At 36.8% G+C, this 13311-nt stretch overlaps 1 protein-coding gene and 1 long non-coding RNA gene across 2 annotated transcripts; one reads left to right on the forward strand and one right to left on the reverse strand.

The window, feature by feature from the left end:
• Positions 1–8131: 8131 nt before the first annotated feature.
• LOC104602874 (uncharacterized) lies at positions 8132–10650 on the forward strand. The gene is made up of 2 exons (XR_002022727.2): positions 8132–8508; positions 9358–10650. It is a non-coding gene; the product is annotated as an uncharacterized LOC104602874 (long non-coding RNA).
• Positions 10651–10718: 68 nt separating this feature from the next.
• Positions 10719–12877, reverse strand: LOC104597118 (homeobox-leucine zipper protein ATHB-13-like). The gene is made up of 3 exons (XM_010258530.3): positions 12522–12877; positions 12072–12448; positions 10719–11262 (listed from the first exon to the last, which is right to left on the reverse strand). The coding sequence occupies exons 1-3, from the start codon at positions 12646–12648 to the stop codon at positions 10915–10917; spliced, it is 852 nt and encodes a 283-aa protein (XP_010256832.1). The 5' UTR covers positions 12649–12877; the 3' UTR covers positions 10719–10914.
• Positions 12878–13311: the final 434 nt, after the last annotated feature.

The following is a 13311-nucleotide window of genomic DNA, read 5'->3' on the forward strand; positions in this document are numbered from 1 at the left end:
CCTCTTTACACCGAGTCGAAGACTGATAACATTGAAATCGGATTCTATACTCACAAAATTATGCTTACACGGTGCTCACGGCCTTTTGCAGCCGTTAGGGGTGCTCACGATTTGGTCGCGGGCCTATTTTTGAAACTGAACCAAGGTTACCGATTTTTGAAAATTCAGTAATCGAAACCGAACTGAAGCTGATCGGTTAACCCATTGACCGGTTCAGTTTGTTAGTTTTTTGGTATTTTATATTTACAATATATATTATAAAAAATATATAAATATATAATAGCAAACTAGAAAATTATGTAATACATATTTATTAATTTATAATATATAGAAAATATAAAATATATATAATATACATAAATATATGTAAAATATATATAAATATATGTATACCAGTTGGTTTGGTTAACCACCGATTTTCTATTTTGGTTAACCAAAAGCGAACCAATACCTTCGGTATTTTAAAAATACCAAACCGAAATCGAATCAGTCGGTTCAATTAACCAAATTTTTTGTTAGGTTTCGATCGGTTTTTTGGTTTTTCTTGCTCACCCCTGGTAGAAGTGCAATGGAAATATCTCCCCATAAATGAAGATATAAAGAAATGTTCCCAATGCAGGGCTGTAAGTGTTGTATGAACTATGTGAGAACAAAATTTGTGAGGACTGAACCCGGCCTCCATATGGTGGGGTTGAAACTGAGTTTGGATTTGCTCCTCACAAAGAGCTTCATACATTGACCTCATAGCACGTTTCAGTCGTGCATTGGTAACATCTTCCCATGAATAAATATTTTCAAATACAGAGATGTTCCATATGCACGGTGTTGTGAGGTTGGAGTGTGGTGCACTCTATCCGAACTCGTTGATACCGAGCACTAATTTATTTGCACCGCCATTTCCATGTGTGCCATCAATTTTGAGACTGGTAAGACTAATTGCTTATCCTCGTAGATTTGTTCATTTGGCACAGTTTGGAAAGCGTATAAATACAAATATGTAGAGTGCAAAACCTTGTATTTTACATTATTTTATCTGTATTTATACTGTACATATTCGTATTTGTAATCTTTCCAAACAATATCCTCAAACCCAACATTGTCATCTTGTCATAAATTCCTTTTAAAACCAACCATTGAAAAGCTATGCTTTCATCTTCATGTGAAGCAACCAAATAGCTGGTATATCCAGGGGCATAACTTTCATTTTCTCCCCTTCTGAAATTGAGCTGGCCCCAAGTATGGACCATCAAGAATAGATGACTAACTTAGTAAGGGTATCTGGCTGACCTGTAGATCTCAACACGTGGCATCGGTCGAATGCATCCTGGCCATCTTGTGGACTCTAACACATGGCATCGGCCAAATGCATCCCGACCATACTGTGGATTCTGACACGTGGCATCAGCCAGATGCATCATGACCACCCATCATCAACCACTGTCAACTGCCACCATCTACTCCCAACTACTCCATATCTCAAGTAATTCTGACTATAAACAGGGCTCCCACGTTTAAGGTAAAGATACACTGGGGCTTTAAGTCTCTTCACTTGGTCTGACCCCTCACAGCTCTCGACTATCTTGATCATCACAATCTCCTCCCCTAGAATACCTCCCAAAGCCTCTAACATTTTCTTTCTCTCAATAGATTGGACTAATCGGCCTCGAACACTTAAAAATACATTATTGCCCTCGACTCCACGTTTGGCAGAAATTGATTCATATCTTCATATTGTTATAAGTTGGTTGATGACGTGGTAGCTGAAATGGTCAAGTTTATTTCACTGTTCCCATCCCTCGAATCTCTACTAACATCTTTTGACTGAAAATAAAAAGGTCCTGACCGGTCAAGTTTATTTCACTCACTCTTATTCCAACAGTTTAAGTCTTGAATCTCATATATCCCTTACTAAATTTCATTTTATTTTATTTTTTCCTTCCTCAAAGATAGGGATGCAAGTAGGCCCATTGAAAATAAAAAGGTCCTGATTTGGATCCAGGCCCATTGAAAATTTAACAAATTTCTATTCCGACCCAACCTCAGTAGCAGCCTTACTGAGGGTGAGGGATTTCATAAGATGTTTTTAGACTTTATTTCCATATTTTTGGGATAAATTATTACTGATAGGTAGACCTGTTCATGGGCCGGGTAGCCTGACGGCCCGGCCCGCACCTCGGCCGGGCTTGGTCATATAATTAGGCCTGCGGGCCTGACCTCGGGCTTAACACAGTAAGCCCGATTGTGTTTCGGGCCAGGCTCGGGATTTGTCAAAAAAGCCCGGCCCGAGCCCGGCCCGGCCCGACTCAGTATTATATATTTTATAAAATATATAATATGTATTTTATATATTATATAAAATATATAAATAATATAATATTTATTAAAATATATATTTATAATTTAATATATATATATATATATTTTATTCTTTTCTTTATAATTTCAATCTATCTCTCTCTTTATTCAGCTGCTTCAACATTAATAATAATAATAATATAGGCTAAATTTCGGGCCCGGGCCCAGGCTCGGACTTCGGGCTTTTTATGAAAGCTGGGCTCGGGCCCAAATTGTAGGTCCAATGGTCGGGCCGGGCTCGGGCCTTAAAAAAATTTGTTAATACACAATAAAAGCCCGGCCCGGCCCATGAACAGGTCTACTGATAGGCTTGGTCATAACATTTTATCGAACACTTGGATGGATACAGCTTATGAGGACTAATTGTTGGCTCAATATCATATGTGGGAGATACAAGGACTGGTAGCATTGACATGAGATGGAGCAACTTTTGATTTTAATGATACTTGCCTAAATAACAAGTTGAAGTCGTGTAAATTCCTGCTTCAAAATGTTGATGAAATTTTGCAAACTTCGGTTTTTGAGGTACCTACTGGCATGAACATGAAATTGAATTATTGGCTGGGTTTGTTTTTGGACAAAATATTGAATTTCAAAATTTGGTTACTTATTTCATCCAAAATTTCTGTATAATATTACAATAAGAAAAGCAAAACGGTATATAAAAAAGTATAATCTATTAATAAAACTGAAGTTTATTAAAAAAATCATCTAACCAAAATCTTGAAAATTTTCATTTTGTATCAAGGGTCCCAAAATGGCAAAGATTTTCAAAACCCAAAAAAAATAAAGTTAGTGCCAAACTAGTCGAACAAACTGGTTTAGGAGTAAGGTTCACTTTAGTTTCATGAGTATAAGAATTGGATATGTTTCGCTCCTTACTCAACTTTAGTGAATTTCTTCATAAATATATATGATATATCCGAAAGAAGAAAAGGACTCCATGTGCAGATTCTAGAATATAAAAGAAAAAATAGTCTAAATGCAGTTTAAAGGTCTATTTGGTTCACGCGAATAAAGGTCTGAAATCAGGAATCAGAATAGCCAATTCTGATTCTAATTCCAACTGTTTGGTTGGAAGGCATCGGAATTCCGTTCTCATTCTTAGTGGAATGACATTCCCCCATTTGAGGAAATGGTCATTTCCTCCCCTTCCCTTGGGAATGAAATCCCATTCTAGCAACTCTTATTGCAAACCAAGTGAACTCTAAAAATATTGAAATATAGTTAGCATTTTAACTTCTAGCTTATACAAATTATGCAACACTCAAATATCATAGTGAGGTTCTTTAGCTTAATTAGCGAAACAATATAAATAAGGCAAAAGAATCGAAAAAAGGATGGATTGAGGTGTGCCCCTTAGGTTGTTTTTGGTTTGATAAAAGAAAAGAGAAAAACAAAAAGTCAAAGGCTTAGAAATTTCACAAAAAACTTGTTAAGAAATTTCCCTCAAATTTCAATTGTTATTTTCTGTCAAACCAAACGTAACCTGTAGCTGTAACTGTGTTTGGTCTGTTAAAAAAGTATATAAGAGAGAAGCAGAAAATTGGAGCAACAAAATTCCTTGACAAACTTTGTGCAGAACTTTTACTTCAATTATTTTTTTCTTATTTTTTCTCTTCTCTTCTTTTTCTCGAGGATGGTAATATATAACCCCAAACATACTTCTAATTAAAAGTCGAAAAGTGCCTTCTTTTGTTTTTTTGTTTTTGTTTTTTAACAACAGATGTATTGCTGCTTTAAGACAGCATCGAGTGAACGTGAAATAGTGAATGCTAATAGTGCCACAGAGACGTTAAAAGTTAAATCACAAAGATAAGACGTATTACCTCCCAAGCAAGCATATATGCCCACCTTTTAGCTGTAGAAGATTGAAATAAATTAAAAAGAAAGATTTCATAGTTGGGTTGATTACGAGGGTTCCTTTTGATGAGCCCACCCCACCTATTTTTGTAAGGATTCTTTGTATATACGGCCAATCTGAACATTCATCAAATATATGAAGATCCTTTCCTCTAGATGAGCTACGTGTTCACTTTTGGCCAACTGTTCATTCCATCTCAAATAAAGAAAAATTTTTAAGCTCCTTCTCGTTCTTATAGACTAACCGACTGTAATAAGAAGGATGACGTAAATGCAATATGAGGAGTTTCACTATTTTTCTTTCTTATCAAATGAAGCAAATTCTCCCTCCGCTTACCAGCTGCTTTAATTGTTTTGTTTGTGGCCTCTGGGTCACATGGATATGTCAAGGTTGATTGATGAATGCAGCTCCTTAGTCCTTACCCACACAAAGCCCCCCCCACAACCCCACAATTTTAATGAAATTGACGCCTTGATTTGAACCACTTGACGCTGAAAAATACACAAAATAATTGGACCGAAGATATATGCGCTTGCAATAATCACGATGTGACATGCGGAGTGGCGATGGGTACAAAATTTCCCAGACAGAATACTTGACCGGCCCCGGTATGGTGCATCCTGTTCATTGTCTGCCTCCAATTTCTCTCTAATTTCATTGTTTCTCAACTTTCTATAGGCTTTTAAAATTTGATCAGTCTCGAAAAGTTTCAGGATTCCATTAAGGCTATGTTTGGTTTGAAGGAAAATGTAGGGAATGGAATAGAAACTTTTATAAATTTTGTATAGGTTTTTTTGTATTTCCCTTCCTTTTCCTATTTTTTTCCTTTAAGCCAAATATAGCCTAAGGCTTAGTTTGCAAAGAGTATAAATATAAATATATTTTATAAATACATATAAGATATATAGTTTTACACTCTACATATTTATATTTATACTCCTAAATTGAGCCTAAATTTATTAGGAGTCGTCAAATTTATTATACATGAAATATAAAAGTAATTCCATCGTTTGAGTGGTATCATCAAAATTCTCGGTGGCTTTCTAGCTTTGATTGGTTATACAAATTCATTAATCTTTTAATAATTTTTATATTTTAAATTTTTTATATTTTATCAATAAAATAATAATTTTTAATGTTAATTCTAGAACAAGTCGGATGGTTCTCCTTCTCAATTCTTTTTTTATTATTTAAATATTATTTTTTAATATTTTTATCAATAAAATAATAATTTTTTAATATTTAATATTTAAAATAATATTTTGTAATTATTTAAATGATGCAATTGTTGTCTACATATTAATGGCATTTTTCCAACCGACCCGTCCTAGTCAGTTTACCTAGAAATGAAACCAAAATCGACCTAGTACCAAGTAAAACCAACCTGGTCGGTTTGAATCAGTTTGGGTCAGTTTGAGTCGGTTTTGTGAATGATTCTCTTGGTGTGAACTGTTAAGGATTCAAGTCTAAGAAAGCAAAGGCTGGATGCTTGGAAATTAAAAATGATATTTTATATATTAGAAATTTTATATATAATATGTATATTTTTGAAATAAAGCTGATATATATATATATAAGTCGGTTCAGGCTGGTTTGGTTTCGGTTTTCACACATGAAAACCAAAACCGAACTGAACCATCGGTTTATATTTTTTTGTAACCCGAAACCGACCGGTGCTGAAGAAAAAATGGCTAACTCGGGTTGGATCGGACTGGGTTGGTCAGGTCGGTTTGGGTCTTGTTATGAACAACCCTATATAGTACTATCAGTTTGGTGAAACTCATGCATATGTGGTTAATTAGGTACAACTACCAGACCAATACTCACCAAACTACTAGCTAGTATCTAACAAACAAGAAAGGGAGAATAACTGATCGGTCCAGGTTAGAATTTTGTAGTCCCACTATACAGGGGATGAATCCAAACCGTGAATTGATGCTAAATTTACGGGCAGGATGCAGTTTATAGGGGGGGGCTACTAATAGACTATGGGGGACTATCATTCAGAATTTTGCATTGGGTTGCAAAGTACTTAATAAAAATTTCATCCCAGAACTAGAGTATAAGGGCCAGTTTTGAGGTACATACATATTAGGGAGAATGACAATTCAGCCTAGGGTCAAAATTTTTAAGCCTAAAATACAATTGGGGTGAATACCAGCTTAGAATTAATTCCAATTCACAGACAGACAGAATGGGATTTTTAACATTTTGAATATTTATAACTATACAGTGGAAATAAAAAATCTGCGTTGGGCTGTCCGTCTTCTCCATACATACTACATGCTTGGCATGGACTTGACCCGTTGAGAAAAGCCCTCATTATTAATTCACGATAGGACAGCCACTAATCCGTTCATGGACCAATGTATATATATATACCCAGGGAGTGATGATCAGGAAAGAAAAGCTTGTTCAAAACTCAGAAAGTAACCCTCGAAATTAAAGCACAAAATAGTGGATCCTCGGAACTCAACGGCAACTTTGATCAAGTAAAAACAACAATCAGAAAGAGAAACTAGGTGAAGCCGTACGTCACCAAACTAAAGGCCCAAGGGTATATAGCTTCCCTTTTATTTTGTCCCTTAGTTAGCTGTTGCAAAATTGTTCTTGGCCCATTGGGTTGCTTCCTGACAGTTATTGCTTTAGAAAAAAAATACACAAAACATATATAAGCCGTAGACTCATTATATAGTTATCCCATGCATGGTCTTGGTTATGCAAGTGGCGATCGAATCATCTTAATTAAGACCACATATAAACAATGAAATACAGCACATTAATCCAGGATACCTCCCACCATGGATGTATGCAGCTGCATGCTCTCTTGGTTTTATTGTCACTATAATCACAAACATGCGGGGAATTCTCTTATTCCAATCCACCATAATCTAATATTCTAATAATCGCCTACTTAACAATATATATATATATATATATATATATATGTGACCACTCAATTGGGTCCATTAATTTTAGCTTAATTAATTAGGGTTGTGCGACTTCTCTAAATTAATTAAGTATAGACACTAGTTTAATGCTTAATTCTCCAATACGTCTGTTGGTCTCAGACCCATGTTCCTGACACGTGTCTAAACCACCATCACATGCTCGGTGGATCAAGGGTTTGGTTCACCAATCCATGTACATGTCTAGACTCTACCGTGACTCCGCTCTGTCTAATTAGTTCTACGTCACAAGGAGATTTACCAGCTTCTATCACATGCATGTAGGGATCCATTGTGTAGTCTTTGGGTTCTTCATGTGTTGGGTGTCTTAACTCTTAAGATGTTAATATAATAATACACTTGTTCCTTTGTTTAAGGTAATATTATATTAATTGTACAGCCACTAACTAATTAAGACTTCCACAGTACAAACTATATATATTAGGGCTCTTAGATTTAATTCTCCTTCTTTCTATACTTCCTTACTACCTTTGGCGAGACAAGCTAAGTCCAATAGCTCTTTGTTGTTTGTATCAACACACAATGGCATAGGTGCACCTTGGTCCATTGCAAATGCTTTTAAAAAAGTAGTTTGTGGACATCTTAGACAAGTTGTGTATATTTTAGCTAGACCCTAGAATTATTTTGATTGTTATTTGTAATCTATCTATATTTGATCCCTGATTATTATTTGCTCACTACTGTTCCGAATACTTACCAGTACATTGGTGGTATAAACGGTCATTCAGTGACCAAGGTAACCGATGACTTACTCGGTAAAGCTAGGTCACAGATTTGGAGCTCGAACCCTCTGGTTCACATGAAGTGTGTATCTGCGAATGAAAAATGACCACGTCACCTTAAGTTAATAGGAATTTAACAGAAATGCTATGTTAAGGCTGGTCCAACCAGCTACCGAAAAGACAGAAAAGTGAATAAACGGCGAAACCCAACAGTACTTTCCTCTCTCATTCCAACTCCCATCCTATCGTCTTTTGTTACGATCCAGTTGTCTTGTGTTGGTAGTATGGGATGCTAATTTGAGGTACCCCACATAGGTAGAATGGGATGTTGTTGTGGGGTGTATATGTGCTTGGGTTCTCTCCCTCTAACAGCTAGTTTTTAGGGGTGAATTCTCGTAAGTTACGCATCAAAACCTACACTATGCCTTCCAGTTGCAATTGTGCAGCGCAGATAGTGACGATCCAATTCTTCTTCTAAGACAATGAAGAAGAAGGCCAAAATCAATTGGAATACTCGCTCTTGCATTGCCACCGAAATATTAGCTGATTTCATGCCTTGTGAGGTCACTGTTTTCTGCTCTAGTATTCAAACTTTGAGGTAATCTTTTGCTACCAATTTCTATGTGTCAGGATTAGATCGACTGTAATCCAAACTTCATGTAAATGTGCTATAGCCGATTGCTTCTTGAATTATTCGATCCATAATTTCAAGCATTTAAGTGCTCTTGGAAAATCTACTTGTACTTAGCGAGGATTGGGGAATTGTTTAAAGCTACCACAAATGAGGGTTATCTGTATAGTTTTGATAGCCCTATTCTTGTTTTGTTGGTTTTTTGCTGTATAGGGAATAGGAGAAAGAATGAAATGAAAGTAATGTCAAACAAACGATTTTTTTTTTAATTGTCCCTAAATGGATTTTCTCTCCTAATATACCTCAAGTAGCAATTTAGCTTTCTTCATGCCTTCCTTTTCTCCCCCTCACATGTCAGAGCTCAACCTACTTAATGATCTTAGTTTTGAAGGTTAGGCTTACTTTACTCCGATAGAAACTGATAGCAGTTGATTCCTTGTCGTTGGATCAGCCAGAGTGTGTTGGAATTACGGGACACGGCCTTTAGATTTGATAGGATTGTTGTCGACAGAAATGAGAAGAAAAAAAGGGGAAGAAGAAAAAGGTGGAAGAGAAAGAAAAGAAGAATTTACAATTAGTCTCTGATCGTCAGTCAGTTGATGCCTCACACTGAATGTCAGTTGTGGTGGTGGCCGGTGGTCTAATTACAGTACGTTGAGAGAGGGTGGGAGGGGAATTCGAATGAGAAAAAGGAAGTATTATTAGGTTTTTGTCTTTTAGTGACTACTGGTTCAATTAGTTGGACCATTGTTAATCGAGCAGCCTCGTTAAACTCCTGTTAAGTTACACTGACAATGTGTTCATTCCTATTGACAGGTGCACGCTTCTCGTGAACCGAAGGGTCCACACTCCACAGGATTGCACTCACAGATATGTGCAAGCAACTTTTAAAGATTCTCGATGGCGTTACGATACTAATACATACTATCATTACTATGCAGTCGTCTCATTATGTTCATTTACTTGGCTGGAAATGGAACAAACAGTGGATCATCACGATCATCATCACTACACTACGTACGCGTCGATTTTTTTTTTTTTTTTTTCTATTTTGGGGGTTGGTTGGTTTACACAGCATGAGCTATACTATAACCTCTACACTACTTTTTGTTGGCTGCTGGGGCCGGGGAGTCCCGCTCCATGATTCCATTCCAAAGTAAGAATTATTTGAAGAAGAGAATTAATTGAGTCGGTTTGGCGAAACCTCGTCACAATATTACTTGCTCCCATACGTTCATGACTTCATGCTATAATGAGGAGGAAATTGTATATATATGCATCAACCAACTTTTCCCTTTTGCTTTATTATTTTTCCTGTCATCAATCGATTGTCTTCCAACTTCCACACATAATGATTGGATGATTTGTAAACTCTCTCTTTATTTTTTTCTTTTTTTTCAGATCCTCAGTATGACAATCGTCTTAGAAATAGGAGACTAAGAGGACACTCGATAAGACAAGCAACTGTATTAAAAGAATGGGTACTTGTTAAGGTAGATTAAACAGATGAGAGGAGAGGAGAAATGGATGGCAGGGAGTGGGAGTGACAGAGGATCACATGCCCACTTATCAGAGAAGAAGCAAGAGTTCAGAGCAGCAAGGGAGGGGAGGGACGACGGACGACGGACGACGGACGAGGGAGAGATGAGTACATGGATACCTTCCCTTTACAGCGGGAGATTACCCACGTCACCCTCACAAGAACGATCCCTTCCATCTCTCCTCGTTTTCTCCTCCATCTTCTGTTTGTCTTCTTCCATCTTGGTATGCGTGCATCGATTCTCTCGCTCTCTTCTTTCTTTCACACTGGATTTTGTTCATCATCCGCTAGGTACAGCCATCAGCCTACATCATCACAGTGCTCATTAAATTAAAAAAAAAAAGAGGACTACATTACCATTATCATAGTCATAAATTGACAGGAACTTTCTCCAATGCCTTTGTTGGAATTTTCTTTTACTTTGATGAAGGTGAAAAGGGACTTCTGGTAAAAATTGGAACAACATGGTAAGAGAGTCTACCTTCATTTAATTCTTGTCTCATGCTAGCTAGAGGCCTAGAGCAGAAGCCAATCACTAATAGATAGATCTGATCTAATTATTTTACTTAGAGTACTGCTTCTATTATATATCCAATATCATCACAATATCTCTCAAATACCGGGAAGAAGATGGAAGTAATCCAAAGACGCACAGCTTTTATTCCTTTCAAACTAATGTGCAGTTCAACTCAACTGAAATTTAAGTGGAATATTTTCTATTCTATACATCAATCTAAGATTAAGACATTGAGTTCAAGCTTGATGGCATAGCATAGTTTCTCTCTTTAAACTCGCCGTCGCCGAATTGCCAATTGGACATGTTTCGACATAATTCAATGGAAATGGTGCTGCTCGGGCCACGACCAGAATCCAGGCTGGTCATCGATGCCGCAGAACATGTTGCAGAAGCTTTCATCTTGAACAGTTTGTTCCATCTTCTGGTTTTGGAGGTCTGATCTTGATGAGTTCTGGAGGAGTTGGGCAACGCTTGCAGGCCTGATGGATGATGGGAAGAGAGGTCTACTCGGGTGATGGGAGGATAGGGGGCTGTCAATTGCTGGTGTTCTTGAGATGTCCAAGTTGATATCGGAGCTGTTCTCACTTCTGTTGCTACAAGAGCCCTCCGTTTCTTTGTTGAGGTTGATGGATTCAGTTGGTTCTCTACTTTTCAGAGCCAATATCTGCACCCATTATTTCAACCAATAAAAGTAGAGAACGAGTTAAAGAGGAATCGAATAGATCCAATTCCATTCCAGTCGCCTTTACAGTGAAAAAAAGAAACTACCATATATAATTATTTCAATTTGTATTATATGAACCCACCAAAATATATGGGTGTCGGGATTGGTTTTGTTTCTTGAGAATAACCATGATTCTTCAAACTCATGATCAACTAATCCACTTACAGAAAACGAAACTAAAAGGAAAAAAGATAGAAAGCGGCAAAGAAGCAAAACAAAGAAAATAATGTGTTATTTCTTTTTCTTTTCCTGTTCTTTCCTTTCTTTTTTCTTTCCCTTTCTTCTTCTTTTTATTTTTTAAGGATCATTAGTATTCTCGAAATTATGAAATATTGATCCGAAAAAGTTGAGTGAAAAGCGTTTTCCAGTGACCAAAAAAAAAAAAAAAAAATCAACGCAGTCCCATGCAAAATTTGCAAATTATCCTTCCTAAACATCAACAACCTAAGATTTACTTGAAAAAAAAAATACAAAACATATCAGAAAGCATCCAGAGCGTCCCAATTACAAAACCTCGATGTTATCATCATTGCCCACAAAATCAACAATCTAAAATCTACTTCAAAATCAAATTCGGTATAACCGACTTTGAAGAGAAAGTAACAGAGACCGAAACCAAATTAAGTTGTAAATTTCCCTTCCCCATAATGCACCCAAAATTCAAAGACTAATCTTGTTCAAGAATATGTAAACAACCACAGAACTGATCGATGCACTCGTGCACAGTTCATAAATATGAAAATCCATACCTCTGCGTGAAGTTTCTTGTTCTGAGCTTGGAGGGCATCATTATCTGCCTTAATTGCTTCAAACTGTCTTTTCAGGAGATCGTAGTCTTTTTCCAATTGCTTGGTCTTCCATCTTGCTCTCCTGTTTTGAAACCATATGGCGATTTGTCTTGGTTGCAGACCAAGAGCCCTAGCCAGCTGCATTTTCCTCTCGGGTTCAAGTTTGTTACCTAATTCAAAGTTTTTCTCAAGTGTCTTCACTTGTTCCATGTTAAGTCTCCTCTTCTTCTCTCCAGCCTGTGATCCATCATCAGACAAGTCCTCTTCCCCATTTGTTTCTTCACACATGTCAATACCGGAAAATGACATGGATCTCTTACCCAGAAACGATGCAACACCTGCAGCACCAGAAGGAATTGTTACAAACTAAAAAGATCATTGAGAGAGAGAGAGAGAGAGAGAGAAAGAGACCATGGAAGTCTTGAGATGTGCATGATGGGAGAATTGGATTCAGGGAGGTAGGAGGGTGGTGGTCCTCTTCATGAGGAGTTTGTAGCATGAAATTGGCTTGGAAGAAAGCCATCCCATTGCAAGTCATGGCTTAGACTCTTGTCATAAATCTAAAAAGCTCTGATGACGATCTGACTGCCATGGTGATGGGAGAGGAGGAGAGGAAAGACTAGGATGGAGTGGATTAGAGTGAGGTGAGGAACGAGAGAGAGAGAGAGAGAAGACAAAGATGTATATATCAGGGGGGAACTTTTTTGTTCAAAAAAAAAAGAGGTTAGGAAGGAAGAGACATTGAAGCAAATTTTCAATTGGAAAGAGATGTACTAAATAGAAGGGTTGGATAGAATATATGCTGTATCATGTCTTAGAAAAAGGTTAATTTACAGATTCTTCCCTTCTTTTACATTACATTTACGAAGTGGACTTCTATTTTTATTTTTTTGGACAAATTTCTTAAATTACCCTTATGATTTAAGAAATTGACTAACTATATTCCTACTGTTTCAATATTGTCTCAAATTATCCTATTGTTTCAGACAATTGTTGTCATCATTAAATCGTAACAGAGAGATACAAAAAGTCATTTTTGCCCTTATGTTAAGGGCACCAAATAATAAATTATTATTTTGACCCTATATTTAACACAACAAGAATGGAGATGTTTCTTGTAAGAACCCCCAAACTTCAAATGATTGGATTCAACAAAAAGAAGGCCAAGGCCAGGGAAGATTAGATTACACTAACAAGGTGA

The sequence above is a fragment of the Nelumbo nucifera genome, chromosome 3, assembly GCF_055504915.1.
Source record: "Nelumbo nucifera cultivar China Antique chromosome 3, China Antique-T2T, whole genome shotgun sequence".
NCBI classification, from domain to species: domain Eukaryota; kingdom Viridiplantae; phylum Streptophyta; class Magnoliopsida; order Proteales; family Nelumbonaceae; genus Nelumbo; species Nelumbo nucifera.

Coding starts and splice junctions, on each gene's coding strand:
- LOC104597118 (XM_010258530.3), bottom strand. CDS start 12,648: ATGACTTGCAATGGGATGGCTTTCTTCCAAGCCAATTTCATGCTACAA. Junction 12,449..12,521: donor CACATCTCAAGACTTCCATG/GTCTCTTTCTCT, acceptor CTGGTGCTGCAG/GTGTTGCATCGTTTCTGGGT. Junction 11,263..12,071: donor ACAAGAAACTTCACGCAGAG/GTATGGATTTTC, acceptor TAATGGGTGCAG/ATATTGGCTCTGAAAAGTAG.